At 37.3% G+C, this 19,115-nt stretch overlaps 1 protein-coding gene across 1 annotated transcript in view; it reads right to left on the reverse strand.

Annotated features, from left to right (window-relative positions):
* The window catches only part of LOC140140274 (afadin- and alpha-actinin-binding protein A-like), a 68,416-nt gene that overhangs the window by 25,093 nt on the left and 24,208 nt on the right, over positions 1-19,115 (reverse strand). Inside the window, 1 exon segment of the mRNA XM_072162065.1 lies at positions 9,947-10,293. Coding sequence (XP_072018166.1) covers positions 9,947-10,288 — 342 coding nt within the window. The 5' untranslated portion in view covers positions 10,289-10,293.

Consider the following 19,115-nt stretch of genomic DNA (forward strand, 5'->3'; position numbering starts at 1 on the left):
AAGTTGCTCACATGGTCAATAATAGCAGCAATAAATGGCGAAAATCTGCATTGGAAACCCGGAAGTGAACCAAAAGTCAGTATCAAAAGTTCATAGTTCGTCATTTTAGCGTGACTTTTTAGCTTACCTAATGATTTTAACGGGAATTGTCGTGCTAAAAATGACCTCTAATAAACGCCCCCCCCCCCTTGGGAAAATGTAACGCCCCTGGGGGCGTTTATTGGACGAAATACGGTATATGACCTTCATAAAAAACATAAATTGTCTCGTGAAGCAAATTGTCTTATGAAGCAAAACACTTTCCGGTGCATGTTTTCAATTAGGGTATTGGGAAAGAAACATAATTCTAGTGAGTATTAATTTGTTGTAAAATTTAAAGAAATATGTAAATGTGCAATGGAAGAGATTTCACAAAAATCAATATGCCACTTGAAAATTGGTCAACTGCATTTCCACTTCCTGCCAGGTATATCCTCACTATGGACCACAAGAGCCTCATCCTAATGCCATAGTTCAATAACCTCAATTAAACAACCATAGAGAAAATTTGTCCTCAAGTTGTGGAGAATGAGTTTGTGTACCAAAATTTTCAAAGGTCATTCAATAAATGTGCAACTGTATTGGGGTTAAAGAACTGAGCCCTAATAGATGAGCATGTTGTGGATCCTAATGTATATCCTGGTGTATTCCTACATGTAGTACATGTACAGGATTTGTTAAAATGATTGGTATGATTGGTACCCATTAGTTTCCAGTGAATATGAATGTGACTAGTTCCAAGGTTCCCAGGATCCGAGGGAGGGAAGCAATAAGTCCAAGACTCCTCTCCACCCAGGTATATGGGTCCGGTATTCTTAAATGCTGGGAAGGTAACAGACTTGCTGTGGAGGAGCTGTGGTGATCCCCCCACAGCAACATTCCACGGTGGAGTCTGGCCTACAGGGGTGCAAATTGTGATTTCTTCCTCAGGAGCAAGGTTTTTAGGCTCAAGATTTCCTCAATCATACCATGCATAAAATAGCTTTATTCTGTACTTCAAAAGATGAGAATGTTAACATAGCGTGTATTTTTAGAGCGACTGTATATATGTCTTCAAGCTTCCAAAAAAGGCTTTATGTTGATAATGTGCGTGCGTAGCGCCAAAAATTCGTGATTTTACACTAGTTTACGTCAATTTTTGTCGGACAGAGGCACCTTTCCCCTTTTATTTTCCATTACCCCATTCCACTTTAATTTTTTGTCAGAGCACAACTTGTTCAGTGCTTTACAGTGGCGTAGCCAGCACTTTTTCAGGGGGGGGGGGGGGGGCAAGGGGGCACCTTTTGGCGACAAAATCAGTAATGTTACAAATTCGCGAACAATTTTGCCATATTGAAGCTAAACTGGTGAAATATGTTACAGAAAGGGAATAAATTCGTGCGAAGCGCTCAAAAATTGGCACTTTTTAGGTTAAAATGGCAAAATATAATGTCAATTTGGTCAGAAACACAAGAAATTCTGAAATGTCGGGGCAGCCACCATCCCATGAGGGAGGCAAGACTTTTCACAGCTGCCCCCCCCCCCTTGGCTACGCCACTGGTGCTTTATGATTCTTCTTAAATTTAAATTTCCTCAATATTTTCCTGTTGTCCTCTTCTCAGTGGCATTAGTATTGATACGGTACACTAAATTCCTTCATGACTTTTCAGTGTTCTCATAAAATCCTCATTGCTGCCTATCTATAAATTTCCTCAGATATGATTGCCGCCTCTCTAAATTTCCTCAGATATGAGCCCTGTTTCCACCTATCTTCATCTAACTTATTTTTTTCCTGTTAAATAACATTGAATGCCTCCATGGTGATGAATTGCAAATTTCATCATATCCCATTTCCATATTCTATCTAACACCAACACCTTCCTCTTTTTTGCTCTTATTTCTTGAACAATAATGTGAATTCCTCCAAATTTTGCACAACCAGTGTCTTTAAAGATTTCCTCTCTTCCATTCAGTAGCTTCACTTCCTCACAGCCCTCCCCTATTATCTTGTACCTCACTCTTCTTTTTCTTTCCTCTTTTCCCTCTTCCTCTTCTTTTTTCTTTTCTTCTCTCTCCCTCATTTTTCCTCTGTTTCTTTTTTCTTCCCATGGCATTATTTCCTCAATTTTCCTCATTTCCTAGGAGCGGTGCACCCCGGTCCCGCACAATTTGCATCCCTGCTGGCCTAATCGCTAACGAAAGAGAGATTGGCACTCCGTCCTGTAAACAAATGCAGGTTCGACACCATTACCTAGCTCCTGCCCAGTTATAGGCTCATCCACAATATCCACATCCTTTAGATGTTTAAATGGACATGATATTTTTATAATTTAAATAAATTTCCAGTATAATATTATCCTGTTATATCATAGTAATTAGTATTTTCCAACTGAGCCGGAGCATATTGAACAGGTGGTAAATCATGAAAATCTATGGGTAAATGGACCATTACTATTATGATGATATGAAAACAACAGGTCAACTTCCAATATTTTTTATCAATTTTAATTATTAGAATCAATTTCCAGGTATATCCTGGTGTATCCCAGTCTTCATCAACTGAGCAGGGGTAAATTGCAAACCCTGGTAAATTGACCATAACCAAAATATCACCACCAGTCCACCACAATGACAGACGAAAACTATTAAATAAAGGATGACAACATCTTCCAATATTAAAACCAATATCTTCATTCATTCCTCATCTCGTCAAAATTGATTTTCTTTCAGTCCATTCTTCAAATAGATCTCTGCATCAGCGAAGTGTACTCAAATTGAGTCTACAATCAATACGTTATTTCGTATATAACTTAAGCATGGTTGCATTGGATAATTTTAATTGGCAATGGTAATTATAGCATACCTGCATGATATAAGCAAACTCTCATCTTGTATTCAATTGCAGAAAATATTCAGTTTAAATATAAATTATAAATTAGTGTTTACATAATCTAAAATATATTGACAAATTTCATAAAATATTAAGGAAGGGTGGTTTATTTGACATTTAAAAAAACACCACAATATAAAATGATGCATGTACGGACATTACTTATTTAACTTACAGTGTACATCATGTCCGAAGGTACACTTAACAATAACATGATTCAGTCAGGAAGATTTCTGAGAGAAAAGATGTTTTGAATTTGCAAATTACAGGGAAAATGATGTATGTTATTAACCCAACCTCAAAAAAACTTCCACACATTCTTTCCAGTTTTGCATTGCTCTGGTGAAAGAGGTTGATACCTCTAACCCTAAGCTGACCCCTAATCTTAACACTAAACCTAACTGATTCTAACCCTATCCCTAACACTAACCATAACTGTAAACTTAACCCAAACCGTGATCTACAATTCTCTTGGTCGGGCTGACGTCACAAAGGGGAAATGTTAAACCAGTGTGCGCATGTGCAGGTCCCCTTTTTTCGAGCTGGATGCTATGCGCTCGCTTGTGGAAAGGGGACAATGTTCCCAGATGTCCGACTGAGTGAATGCATTAAACTTCAAACATTTTCGTACTAATGACTATTCGGACTAATGGGCTCACCATTCCCATTTTCAAAAAGAATGACCAGGGAAAAAAATAAACAATTAAAAAGTACATTGTGTAGGTCATATTCTATTTTGGAAACCTAACATTGAATGCATCATGACAACCACAGAACCTAGAGTCCTATTTAAGGGGGTACTACACCCCTGTAGTAAATTTGTGACTATTTTTGCATTTTTCTCAAAAATGAATAACACACTAGTAACAAAAGTTATGTATATTATTGGGGCAAAATCCAATTACTACACTGAAATTTCAGTGACTCAAGACAAGCGGTTCAGTAAATATGATAGGAAATGAGGTACATCCTAGCGGTACCTCGTTTTCAATCATAAGTATTGAACAGCTTGTCTTGGGTCACTGAAATTCCAGTGTAGTAATTGAATTCCTTGCCCCTATAATATACATAACTTTTGTTACCAGTGTGTTATTAGTTTGTTGAGAAAAATGCAAAAATAGTCACAAATTTATTGAGGGGTGTAGTACCCCCTTAACACAACAAATATTAATTAAATTGTAACCAGCCATGTACATCTGGTATGGCCTGCCTGTCAAACCCATAACATACAATATGTTACTAGCAATTAAAACACAATGGATTGACATTAACATTTTTGTAAAGTAAATATTACATTATTATATACAAGACAAACATGCTATTGTTATGTTGTATCATGGAAACATATCAATATTTGAACAACATATAATCATTTTAACAGGCTATGAAATATTCAATATGTTTAAGTGGTTTATAAAATAAGCTCTTTATGCTTGCAACATCATCATCGTCATTAGATATTATCAGGGGGGCTAGGGAGTTTCGGCGACAGATTTATTTTTCGCTGCCTTTGGGGGCAAATTTTTTTCAATTCTTTTTTTCAATTTTAATGTAGGCCTATACCTTTTATACAGAGTTGGGTAGGGAATTTTTTTTACTCATTAGTGAGGCAATTTTTTTTTCATCTTACTAGTGGGTGAAAATGTTTTTCTTCAAAAACTCCCTAGCCCCCCCAATAATATCTAATGGAGCATCCCTTAGGTGTACAAGACCTTTAATAGTAACCATGGCAATGGATACAATGTTGCTAAGGCAGGCATAATAATGTACATTAGATTACAAGCAAGGACATATTAAATTAATATCAAATTTATATTACCTGTACTGTTATTGTTATTAGATGTATAGCAACATTAGGTGCCCTACATGTACATCTTGACATTGTCATCACACAAATTAAATTTGGGGAATAGTAAAGAAGCTTGCAAATGAAAAAAAATTACATACCTCTAGTCATATTTTTTTCTTATAAATTTTGATGAGTCATAATAAACATAAATCCTGTAAACATGGTAAATTGAGATTTAAATTTGACATTTGGATTTTGACAAAGTTCCCTCAAAAATGAAATTGCTAACTCACAAAATTGTTCATGTTTCTTTTTTTCATTATGCAGTTTGATTTTAATTGCTTTCAAATAATTATTAATAATTAGTTTGCACTATTTTATTAACATGTGTAATTGTGTATTTACACCAATTTAATCAAATATTAAAGGTTATTACATGTAATAAACCAATTAAATTTGCATTTCAATATTGTTCATCCCAATGTGCATACCAGATGGACAGAATCTGATACATGGCAGCCATCTGAACAAAATATGCTTGTAAAATTATATTAAGGCACCCTGCTACAGTTTGTAAACTAGATCAGTTCAGAGACTGTGACGCCCCTTGAATAGCGCAAGTGCAGCAAGGTGCTACGAGGCGGCTTAACCGCAGTATATGGCTGAGCTAGTTGGGATAATCTCAGAGGGTATCAGCCTGGGGTATCAGATGGCGCTGAGCCTGTAAATTGGGGTGATTCACAAGCAGCAATTTAGAAAATTCCGAAATAAAATATCTTAATTTTTGTACGGTTTTGTTTGGTGTAGATTTCAAGTGGAGTCACCCATTCAGGTAACCCCATTTGAAAATGTGTGGAAGATTTAATGTCTTCCATAGGGGGTGGATTTAAACTGGAATAGCCTGATATCTGTTCCATCATCCCTAAAGACAGAGTCCATTTTCTATTTGCTGTTCCTGTCACCACTGGTTACAAAGGATTGCATTTGATGCCCTTTTTGATCAAGGTGCAAAGTTCAATGTGAACATTTAGGTTATTTTAAGGAACATAGCCTTCAGACTGAGGCTAGGAAATGGCCATTAGACACACAGGATATGATGTCTGTCATAATCATATCATCGCTACTGGATGCATTATATTTTATAGAATGGTGTATATCTATGTAATAATTAGTAATAGAAATTTTAATATCAAGAAGCTGTCACAACTTAAGGTTCAAATTGGGCTATTCCAGAAATTAATGGCACCCCCCCATAAAGAAGATATGTAAGTTTGTACCATACATTTTTGGGAATCCCCAGGCCAAAATTTTATCAAAGGAAAATGAGAATTCCCATTTTGACAATAAAATTATTTAAAAATTGGGAATTCCCAGTGTCCCTATAGAAAATAATGACCTTTTTGGGGGAATTCCCAGAGCAAAAAATTGTGAAAAATTTTGGGAATCCGATGTCTTCTTTAGGGGGAGGGGTGCCTTTAATTTATGATTTGTGACCCAATTGTACAAGTAACTTTCAATTTTCACTGAGCACTTTTAAAAAGCAGTGTTAGCAGTGTTTGTGCTCAAATATTGAGAAAAATAAAGCCCACACTCACAGGGAAAGGTATGGGTTCAATTTGTGAGATCCCAAGGCTCATTGTGGTGGTTTTATTTTTCCCCATGTGCATGATTTTTCCTGGGAGGGGAAAAATAGCTCAATAACTGTAATACAAATGGAAATATAGATGTGACCCTTGGCTATTCTCCTATACAATCAATGTATTACTGTGGCATTACCCTGCAGAAATAAACTGTATTATTTACACAAAATAACCATAACTGGAAAAATATGGCCTGAAGCCTCCAACACGCTAAAAATTATCAATGAAAATATCAAAAGTTTTTACATATACCAGAGTGTACGGGAAGTAAGTTTCAAAATCAAATGAATGACTTTAAAATAACTGTTTAGCACAGAAACCATCCACTTAGATCTAAATACACATGTTATTTAGGTACATACATGTAACATGTACATCTCAAACAATTAATTGTAGGGAACCTGTTTCAATGTTTGATGGACAATGAGCATTTTAGAAAGATTGTTTTCAAAGTAAGTCTGTTCCAAAATTAGAAAATAAACAGATTTCATTGTTGAACTAATTTCAATCTTTCCCCAGAGGAGCCAGCGCACATAAATATGGAAAAAAAGCGAACACCAGCGCATCAGGCCGGATTCGAACCAGTGAGCAGCACAAGGCGCTGACAGCAGCACAATTGCTCGAGCCAACTGAGCCACAAAGGCACACTGGAGAAGAGCGGAAGATACATGTATAAATCAGATGTTTAAAAGAACGGAAGATATAAATCATTGTTGCTTTAAAAAATGATGCTACAGATAAAGTGTCATATTTTGCAGACTGGGATTGCAGCATGGCAGGTCAATGACACCCAAATTACCAGTAGATTGAATAATAATATTCAATTAACTATGAAAGTACTTGCTATTATTATTGCATGCTAAGGATAGGCCTTTCAAATAATAATAGTACTACATAAACAAGTATCTTGATGTTAAAATCACCGTTCACAGAATCCTAAAATTTAAAAGAAAAAATGTGACTGTCTACCACGAAACGCTCGTAAAGTCGGCCTCCAGTCAATTTTGTTTTATTTTGTGTTTAGAAAATATATATCATAAGCTTTAAAATAATATACATTGTATCATTTGACTTCAAAAGATATCCAGAAGTGCAGTTACGGTTTGTTGAACTTTACTCCTTCAGCAAAAGGTGTCTATTTTTCCACATTGCTGGTAGTGGTAATAAATATCAAAGTCATAATTGGCGGTCACTTCAAATCATCCCCAAGTCAACAAGGTTCAGGAATGTCCTCTCATTGTTAATTTTTAAATCCCACCACTTGAAAAGGATTTAGCCAAAGCAAACACAGACTAGAGCTATTTAAGAATTCTATACTATAGGTAGAAGATTATTATCCTCTTCAACAATAGGATTAATGATTTGTTTGAAAGGTGTTTGACTGGCACTAACAAAATGAGAAACATGTCGCACCAAATTGAGGTACATATGAATACAACATTTATGCACATTTTGCGCTGTAGCTCAGAATACAATTTGCCGACTTTATGAGCGGTTTGTGGTGGACCGTCACAAATATACATGCAAACTGTAATGGGTTATTCCATTTAAAATCCACACTACCCCTGTGGAAGATTTTGGAAATATCTTTTTTAAAAATGCTAATCAAAATTCTGATTTGATTAGTAAGTTTTCCCTCAGCAAAAGCCCTGAGTGTCAAGTTTACTCTGATATTTTGAAACATACTGTAGCAGTGTCAAAGTTACGTAAGTGTGGCATTAATTATCACTCAAATAAGGATTATACATGTAGGTGCTAGCGCCCTAAAAGCAACACATTTTGAGGGATAGTACCATTTTTTCACAGTTTTTTATACTTTTTCACATTTTTTCCTCCTTCTTTTTTCTTTACCAATTCTTTTTGCCGTCCCTTCTTCTTCCGTCGCCCGATCGTTTTGGCTGCCCCCTGCTTTTACTCAGGGGGTCGCACCCCAAAGCCCCCCAAAAAAAATATGCATGTATTACCAGGCATTGAATATCTATATTAGATTGTAATATATGCAAACAGCTGACACTGACAATGATACGATCCTCTTTTGAATAATGCATGTACATGTCATGTAATGCAGGCAACTGCGCTGGTTACAATCATTTACATCATTCAATTTTCACTGACAATTTAATAGGTATGCAATATTTAGCCTATAGCTAACATAAAATGCACATTTCATTAGTGTACAAAATACAAAAACAAAATTGTGTAACTTGAGGTGTAAATTACATTTTTTTTGGCTCCAAATGTATTTTAAAATGTTAAAATAAATGCTTACATTTACAAAGCCATTTGTATTGTAAATCTTACTATAAATAGGGTAAAGTTGTATGGGTGTTTGTTTGTTTCTGGGTATGTCCATGGAAAGGCTCCAGTGGCGTAACCAGTGAGGGGGCCGGGGGAAGAGACAGGGGAAAGAAGAGAAAAAAGATGGACGAAGAAAAAGGGGAAAGAAGAAAAGAAAAAAGAGGGGAGAAAAAAGGGAAGGAGAAGGGGAAGGGGGAAGAGAAAAGGGTAGAAGGTCTATACTACTTTCATTGTGAAATTTTTACTCTGAAACACTGATTTTTTAGCTTCTAATATGCCAAAAACCAGGAGCTTGACCACCGCTGGGGCTTTGCCCCTGGATCCCACCAGGGGCCCTAAGGGGGGGCCCTGGACCCCACCTGTTTAACGCTTCGCGGCAAGCCGCTCGCACATTAAATACTACAACTTTTGATCAGAAATTGGGAAATTTTTCAATCTTGCCCCCCGGAAAGTCAGGGCTGGTTACGCCCCTGAAAGGCTCTGTCAGTTTCGATCCAAATCTTGCCAAACTAATATGGTTGATCGAGAAATATACGGGGAGTGCAATTTAGGTCAAAACCGATCCAGAATTATCTCTTGCACACTGACCAGTTGAGTTGATACTCTTTGGGCCTAATCTCTTTGCTCACAGGGCAATTTTGAGTTGATACTCTTTGGGCCTAATCTCTTTGCTCTTTGTTTGTGGGTATGTCCATGGAAAGGCTCCAGTGGCGTATCAAGCTGCCCCCCCCCCCCACAAAAAAACTGGGAAGAAGAGCAAAAAATTGGCAAGGGGAAAAGGGGAGAAGGAGAGAAAAAGAGGGAAGAGAATGGGGAAAGAAGAGAAAAAAGATGGAAGAAAAAAGGGGAAAGAAGAAAAGAAACAAGAGGGAAGAAAAACGGAAGAGAGAAGGGGAAGGTGGAAGAGAATGTGAACTTTTTACTCTGAAACACTGATTTTTAGCTTCTAATATGCCAAAAACCAGGAGCTTCAGGGGCTTCGCGGCAAGGAGCTTCTCGCTCGCACATAAATACTACAACTTTTGATCAGAAATTGGGACATTTTTCAATCTTGCCCCCCCCCCGAAAGGCAGGGCTGGTTACGCCCCTGAAATGCTCTGTCAGTTTCGATCCAAATCTTGCCAAACTAATACGGTTGATGGAGAAATATATGGGGAGTGCAATTTAGGTCAAAACCGATCAAGAATTATCTCTTGCATACTGACCAGTTGAGTTGATACTCTTTGGGCCTAATCTCTTTGCTCACAGGGCAATTTTGAGTTGATACTCTTTGACTCTAAGCTCTCTGCTAAAATTCAAAATTCTCCTCACCTGATCAAGGTACGAGATGCATTGGTCTATGTTATCCTTGGTACAAAATGATGGGAAAGACGCTGATAATCTCTTTGGTGGTGACCCGTATGACACAGACAACCTATTACTTGTTGATGTGGGGCTCTGTGGCGTATACAGCCCCGATAGTCTGTTGCTCATCGTGGATGTCGGTGTTGTCATTGCAGGTGACAGGTATGAGGGCGTCATGTACTTGGTTACAAAGTCGTCATGGTTTGATGATGTTGTCGTCGTCATGTGGCTAGTGTTGTGTTGCAGGAGCATGGAGTTGGCCGTTTCCCATCCGGCCATGGTGGTTATGCTGCTATCCTGAGATGGCATCTAGCCTGTATGAACAGAAAAGAACAACAACAACACATTTAATGCTCTGCATGCTGCCATAAGCTTCAACATAAAAAGTTTTGAGACATCTCAAAATATCAATCTCAAAATATCAAGAGATATCTTAAGAACCAATGAACTAATACCACCGGCATGTCCAGGATCTGTTCAGCACTGCAGGGGGCTCAGAGGGGCTTTCAGAGTTATGCGGGGGGCTTAATGGCTAAAATCACCAAAAAACTGCCGATTTTACATGATTTTTAACAAAGTGCGGGGGTCTGAAGCCCCCAAAGCTCCCCCTGGACACACCACTGAATACCAGGCTTGTTTGTACTCATTATAATGTATTTTTCATTCTGATTCCAAATATGGTCATGAAAATTTACACTACTGAAATTTTTGAATTAAAAAAAAGCTTGATATCTGCAGTCGACACCCACATGGAGAGTAAAAATAAACTTGGCAGACAGGGTAACAATTCAGACATAAAAATTGATCATGACAAAACACACTGAAAGTTTTTGATTGATTCAGAAACAGACAAAAATGAAAACATTCTCCCTTGTATTTGATTTGTTATTCAGTGCAACATGGTTCGATAGTGACAAAAAATACCTCAATTACAGTTTTGTCAGAGAAGAACGGCGCCTGTTTACATTCATTTTGAGAGCGTGCAGAGCGTAAACACGGTAGTGGGGTCCTGATTGGCCGAATCGTCTGACAATCATAGCAAAAGACCGATAATCTGATTAGCCGATTGTGTGTCAAATCGTTGGTTGGAGCAAATCCCTCATGGCTAGGGCGCTTGCATCAATCTGAGCCGGGGACTGCTGTTCTTCTGTGAAAGCCAGTGTAACAGAGCTCATCCAGATCATGCTATTGAGGTAGTTCTTGTCACTGTCAACCCACGTTGCACTGAATAACAGATCAGTACAGGGAAGAAATGTATTGTGGGAAGGGTAAGATATCTTCCCTGGTTAAGTGCCTCACTCCAATTGTTGGTTATCATCTTTTCTTTATATAAGTACCTGCTTTAAAGATCACCTGAAAGAAAATGAAGTCATCTCAAAGAGTGTAAAAATCACCTCCAAGTATAATAGATATTGAGATAATATTTCATAAGTCATACAGCCACACCTGTGCCTTATCACCTCCATCAGAAATATATTCCATTGGGCTATTCCAGTTGAAATCCATACACCCCCTGTGGAAGACATGACCTTAATATTCCACACAGGGAGTGTGAATTTCAAAAGAAGCTACCTGAATGAGTGACTCCATCTGAAATCTACACTCCCTGTGTGGGAGATTAAGGTTATGTCTTCCATAGGGGGGGTGTGGATTTCAACTGAATAGCCCATTTTGTGATTAGATATATACACTGATTTGTCCCCTTTGGTTTATAAATATTTCATGATAAACACCATGCTCAGTTGCTAATACCCTGGTTAAAAACACAATTAGTGACAAATTCTGTTCACTAGACAAGCAAAATCAGAATTTTTCACTTCCCTGATAACACCTTTAGGGTACAGATAAAGTCAATGTAAGGATTTGTCACAAGCTTTTGTATCTTAGCAGTTCCTGCAAGGCAGAATTATGTATGAGTCAATTGATATCGGAACTAGACACCTAAGTGTGAATGGGCCATTAAGGGATGGATGGAAGGTGAGTTACCAGGTGAGGGAGTTACACAAGTTTGAAAGTTAGTTGACTATGGAAAAGAATGTGCGTGGATAGGAGTGCAAGGTAAATTAGTGGACAAGTCGGTATGCTTCCCAGCATAAGCTGATAACCTAGGTGGAGAGACAATATGGTTAAAGGACCTTGGGACATACATGAAAGTGTAAATTTAGGGCCCTATGCAGGGCTTGAGTTTTAAGGCATGTGAGTGCGATTGCACACCATAAATTGCCTGTCCGATTGCGATTTACAGCACACCTCAATTCCTAAACTTTTTATGGGTGCAATTTAATAGCACACCTGACAGCCCACCTTACTTAAAACATTTCCAGAAGTGCGATTAGTAGCACGCCTGTTATTTTCACAACTCAACCCCTGCTTTTACCCCACCCCCTCCTAACTTTCCCAAGAAAGGCAACAACTTCCTGGATAAGTCACCATCCCATAATGCCTTGTCACAATTTGTGCCAAGTTTGTTTCACTGGGCTATTCCAGTTGAAATCATACACCCCCTACGACAGACATGATCTTAATCTTCCACACAGGGGGTGTGAATTTCAGTCACCCATTCAGGTAACCCAATTCACACTCCTTGTGTGAAAGGTTAGCTGGCCCATGTTTCACAGCAGAGCTCTCATAATACCCTTCAAAACTTTGTGCCAAGTTTGTTTCAATATGCTACTAACAATTTGTAAGCAATAGCCAGACAAATTCTGTTTGCAAATTTGAAACCTTTGACAAAACCTTTTGACAAATTATTTCTCTACCCCAGCCCTTTATTCAGTCTGACACAATTCCTCCTATAAATTTGTGCCAAGTTATTTTGGAATCCAAATTGAAAACCTGAAATGGTGGCATTGGTTGGGACATACAATGTGAACATACATGTAGTGAGCAAGGCAAGAAATTTTGTAGTTCTGGAAGGCTCTTACTTCTTTATTGTTTTCCTCAGCCCTTTTACAACGTTTTATTTTATGAATGAATGAAAATCTCTTGGCTCCTCCTTTAAACCTGCCAAGAACCACTTGCGCCCCCTTTTAACCATCCAAATATTGCTTTCTCGGACTCCTCTGCCTCTTTGGCCCTACCAGAAATTGCTTTCCCCCTACAGATCAGTATTGTACAGCCCCTAATACAAATTATTTCTCTAAACCAGCCACTTGGTTCAACGAACGTGTAAAGGAGTGCATGAACTATATTATTATTGTTTCTGGTAATCCATACTTCCATAAACTATTATGATTTTGGATTAAGGGTAAAGCGTATTATAAGGAGAGAGTGGTTGGGTTTGGTTTTAGGGAAATGTTGGAAGGAAACTATCATTATATGAAGTGTAGAGAGGAAAGTCATGTTGCAGCTGCGTATCCATATTCTGTAATTATAGACATTTGAAAATACGTGTAACACTATGGACCACAATATCATCATCCTAGTGGCATAGTTCAGCAACCTCAATAAAACAATCATAGTGCAAAATTTGACCTCAAGTTGCAGAGTATGAGTTTTTGTACCCAAATTTTCAAAGGTCATTCAATGAATGTACAAATGTATTGGGGTTAAAGAATTTTGTCCTGATAGATGAGCATGTTGTGGATCCTAGTGTAAGTAATGTATCATGAAGCCAGTTTTGAGAGGGATTTTAAAAAGCCCGCTTTTCAGCACAACTTTTTTTCCTTTTTTAAAAAAACACATGCTCTGTCACTCACTGACAGGCCCATATGGAGGCCGGGTGTATTATCTACAGAAAAATTCTATTATTTTCTATGCTTTTTTTTTTTGGTAAAAAGGTCCAAATTTTGGGAAGAACGCCCACTTTTCACAAAATTGCCCCCCTCCTCAAAAAAGGTCAACTTTTTCAAAATCCTATCCCCCCAAAAAAAAATCCTGTGCATGGGCCTGCTCACAGATATGTTTACTTTTCCATTTGATCTGTCATGAAAATGTATAATTCTGAAATTTTTGAATTTTTATAGAAACTTGTCATCTGCAGTCAATACCCATCATTTACAAACTGGAAACAAAGACTAATTAAAATTCTAATGAACAAGTACTGTAAGTACATCAGTGCAAGTGTGAGTGCATCATTGCACCCATTTCCTTGATTAAAAGATGTACAGCCCAACTTGTATATTATATGAATGATTATTCAGATGATCCCAAGACAATGGGAACAATTGTATGTATACTATGCATAGTGCCATATAGTATACAAAATAAAACAGCTTATAATTATAATTAATAAATTGATTTAAAAGAAAGAAAAATATGCACATACCTGAAAAGTACAATGCATTACAAGAAGATAACAAACATATTATTCATCAGATGAGCCCAAGACAATAGGAACAATTGTATACACACATAGTAACAGATAGTATACAAAACAAATCAGCCTAATTATAATTAATTAATTGATTAAAGAAAACATGTGCATAACCTGAAAAGTACAATGCATTACAAGAAGATAATAAACATATATTCATCAGATGAGCCCAAGACAATAGGAACAATCGCATACACACATAGTAACAGATAGTATACAAAATAAATCAGCCTAATTTATATAATTAATTAATTGATTAAAGAAAAACACGTACATACCTGAAAAGTACAATGCATTACAAGAAGATAATAAACATATATTCATCAGATGAGCCCAAGACAATAGGAACAATTGTATACACACATAGTAACAGATAGTATACAAAACAAATTAGCCTAATTATAATTAATTAATTGATTAAAGAAAACATGTGCATAACCTGAAAAGTACAATGCATTACAAGAAGATAATAAACATATATTCATCAGATGAGCCCAAGACAATAGGTACAATTGTATACATACATAGTAACAGATAGTATACAAAACAAATCAGCCTAATTTATAAAATTAATTAATTGATAAAAAGAAAAACATGTACATACCTGAAAAGTACAATGCATTACAAGAAGATAACAAACATATTATTCATCAGATGAGCCCAAGACAATGGAAACAATTGTATACACACATAGTAACAGATAGTATACAAAACAAATCAGCCTAATTATAATTAATTAATTGATTAAAGAAAACATGTGCATAACCTGAAAAGTACAATGCATTACAAGAAGATAACAAACATACCAAGAACCAAGGATAAGAAACCCCTAAACCAATTCCTCCTTCCAGATAATGTACACCACTTTTACCATTTCAATCAAAATGAATTGTTGGGTAAAAAATACAATTTCCGCATATATATGACCTCAATCAGGTGATGCAGATGACAGGATACCGGTATCCATCTAAAACATCTGCAATCTAAGTATTGTGCAGTCTGATTATGGTACTCCACATAAGATACTTCCCATAATGCATTTCTTCCATTTCAATTCTCTGTACTGATTTGCTATCTAGTGCAGCATGGGTCGATAAACATGACAGTGACAAAAGGGACCACAATCCAGGCCTTGCAAAATACTAGTATGTTTCTTGACTATCAACCAATGTTTAGCCAGTCTATTCTCAAGATGAAAACAAAGGGAACCTGTACAAATTAATATGAGTGTCGTTTGATGTAATGAGGTGATGCGTCATGTTGCAAAGGATTTTGGGAAGGGTAACATCTTCTCTGATGGTACTCTATTGCACTACACAACTAAGCTGACTATATCCTGTAATATTCTAATGGACTTTGTACATAATTAGAATCACTTTATCTATGAGTAATACACTCATATATGTTTGTATTTACACTGGTATAAATATCATTAACCATATTAATTTTATTTTCTGTTTTAGAACTCGTTTTAGAAGGCCCTTTTTTTGAACCAGCATACATACATACAAACAAACAAGCAAACAAAGAAACAAACAAATTTAGTGTACATGTTTGGTATCCATTGAATTTCCAAATCCATGGCTATTATATAAACATTTCTTACTGCGAAGACAGAAGCATCCACTACAATATATGAAATAAAATAATTCAAAACCATTTTTGGTGCAACTGTAGACCTGTACCAGCAAAATCTTTTTTACAATCACCATAAAAATGAAACTATTACTAAAACACAATTTCAACTTGTCCATTTCTGGATTGTATTTTTAAAGCATATTTTATCATTTTTAGAATTTGTAAAATCTTATCAGTGACTTTATAATTATGTAATATTTTAAAGTAAACAAGTGCCCCAAAATGACAAGTGATCTGGGAATTTGGAAGTTGGAACAGCATCTGAGCTAGCTGTGTCTGTGGTAATTTGTAATGGGTTTTACTTGTTCCCATGTGCATGTTTTGTTCTTTCCTGGGGTAGGGGTAGGGAGGAAGAATAGTGAAAACTTTAGTTTTGGCTTCATATTAGTCATAACTCAAGAACTGCAATACACATGGAATTTATTTAAATGAGACCAGTGGCTTTCTTGACTCATTTCCTCTGACACAAGTCATTTAGACTAATTATCATAATGGACTTTGTAATAATATAAATCATATTGCTACATGTACGTATGGGGGTGAAGAATGAACAAATAAAGCATGTTGACATTACAGCTTGATTCAATTAAATAGGTCTAATTACAACTGAACACACAAATATATATATCTTTATGTCATACTTAATTTTGATTTGATTGTAGCCTACTATCGTCCAAGTGTCACATTGCTACGAGGGGGTATCCAAAAGTTTTTGACATCACCAAGAAGTGAAGGAGCTACATCGATGAAATTTTGTCAGTGTAATTACTGGTCCTTATGTATAATATGGTCCAAAAATGGTCTCATAAGTATGTTTACTTTCTTTACAGGTGGCGCTAGATGGCCAGTAGGCGCATAACCTTTTCATGATAAGATCCTCCACTTTCTTGAATTTCTTCACTGTGGCCGCATCATCCGAAAGTGATGGACACCCACTTCTTGGCTCATCTGTGAGGGACATGTGGCCAGTTTGGAAATTCCTTTTTCAAAAAGCAACAGTACCATATGATGGGCAATCATCACCATAGATAGCTTTCATTTCATCATAGATTTTCTGAGCATTGTAGGCCTAACGCTTCAAATGCAGGAACTTAATCACGCTGCATGCCTCAATTTTCACCATTTTAAAGGTTATGCGCCTACTGCCCATCTAGCGCCACCTGTAAAGAAAGTAAACATACTCATGAGACCATTTTTGGACCATAATGTCCATAAGGACCAGTAATTACACTGACAAAATTTCATCGATATAGCTCCTTCGCTTCTGGGTGATGTCAAAAACTTTTGGATACCCCCTCGTATGTCCGGGAGGGAGGTCTCAACTTTGGTTTGGGTGGGGGTGTGTGACTCCAAAAAATACCCGACTTTAAATCAAATTTAACAAAAACAAGACATGAAATTGTACCAAATTTGGACAATTTGGCAAATCTTACTAAAAAGCGATAACAAATTTGACTTTTTCAAATAAAATTTTGAAACCCCCCCCTTTGTTAAACGAAATTTTCATGAAATTGAGGACCATCAATATTTAAACCAAAATAGCTACAAGTATGCGTACATGTGTCATTGTCTTATTTACAGTGGCGGCGCCAGGAATTTTTTTAATTTGCAAATTTTCGTAATTTTGGATTTTTTCTGGGGGGAAACAGGGGGGGGGGGGGCAAGAGTTCTGACTGGAGGACATTTGCCCCCCCATGGCGCCGCCGCCACTGCTTATTTATATGTCCCTGAGATGCATGAATTTCTGCTGAATAATACATGTAATACTATCAGCGAGCTATAACACACACATTATAAGCGCTGGAATGACTCAAAATTAAAAGGGGACAATGATCTCAGTAAAAACTACATTTAAATAACCTATTATTACAAATTGTATAAATTGAATTCTTCCACCCATAGGCATATGTTCCACCTCAATCCAGCTCCCATCACAGAATTTCCAGGATCTGCGCAGTGCTACTGATCCAAAAATGGGAGATCTTTGTGATGTTTATTATTCTTTTTCATTCATTTTCAATCCTTTTACCATACAACATTCAACCATTATCCTTTATGACTACGAAACTGACATTTTACGTTTAAATGTGCATGTATTTAAGTTCTTTGAGTTTGCGCAAAATGTTGAGTTCATCTGAGCTTTCTCCAATGACTAACTATGTTTAACATACATGTCATCTGCAAATGAAGATGATTAACTTTCCCACATTGGTATTCCATGTAAGGTAATCAAGACATAGCTGTGGAGTACAGATTCCAGAAGCTTACAAGTTAATGGCAACCATACACATTACAAGTCTTTAAAAGCAAAGATCCTAAAATATTGTATCTGATCACAACACATTGGAAGCTGTGATGATGCCTGACTTTCCCATCTTTCCAACTTCTGATGCCTCTAGCATCAATCTATAAATAAAGACATCATCCCTGCAACTGATACAATCTAAGCATCAAGTACATCCTATCCTCATCATTTACCTTATTTAGGCCCCTGGGCGTGATATATCAAACTCTCACCCAACCCTACCAACTCGGAAATCTTTAATCCAAGCTGGAAAAATTGAAAGGACTTAATGCACAAATCAATTGTAGTCCCGGCCCCCCCAGGGGCCTGGCAATAGCGGGTCCGAGCCGACTTGGCCGGGATGTAACAGCTCAATGTGTCCCAGCAGTGCGGGGACATAGTGGGGGAGTGTACGGGGATGTAATGCCTCTCAAACAGGCCAGGATCTACCCAGGGAGTGTACCCGGGACGTATTTAGAAGAGTACTCACAACTGTGCCGGGTCGTATGCGGGGGAAACACTTCGAACATGGTGCCCGGGGCTAGGGGCGGGGACTTCGCCGGGATGTACCCTGGGATGTACACAGAAATAGTGCCCCGCCCTGCGGGGACTAAGCCGGGACTGTAACATGTTTGTAACAGTTTCCAAAATTACATCCCCGGGGGACGTGACTACAATTGATTTGTGCATAAGTCCGATTCAGACTCCACATCGGAACATTGTGTGATGTTGCGAAGCTTTTTTAAACAACAGCATCACGCGATGATATGTACTTCAATGATATTCGCAATCGCGAAGAAAGTCTTGCTGTCCTGTTTCATTCTGACATAGTAAATGCCGACCTTGATTTTCCAACAGTCAAATTACAAGCTTGCATGGCCACAATATCGCAAGAGAGA

The sequence above is a fragment of the Amphiura filiformis genome, chromosome 2 (genome assembly GCF_039555335.1).
Source record: "Amphiura filiformis chromosome 2, Afil_fr2py, whole genome shotgun sequence".
In the NCBI taxonomy this organism is placed as follows: domain Eukaryota; kingdom Metazoa; phylum Echinodermata; class Ophiuroidea; order Amphilepidida; family Amphiuridae; genus Amphiura; species Amphiura filiformis.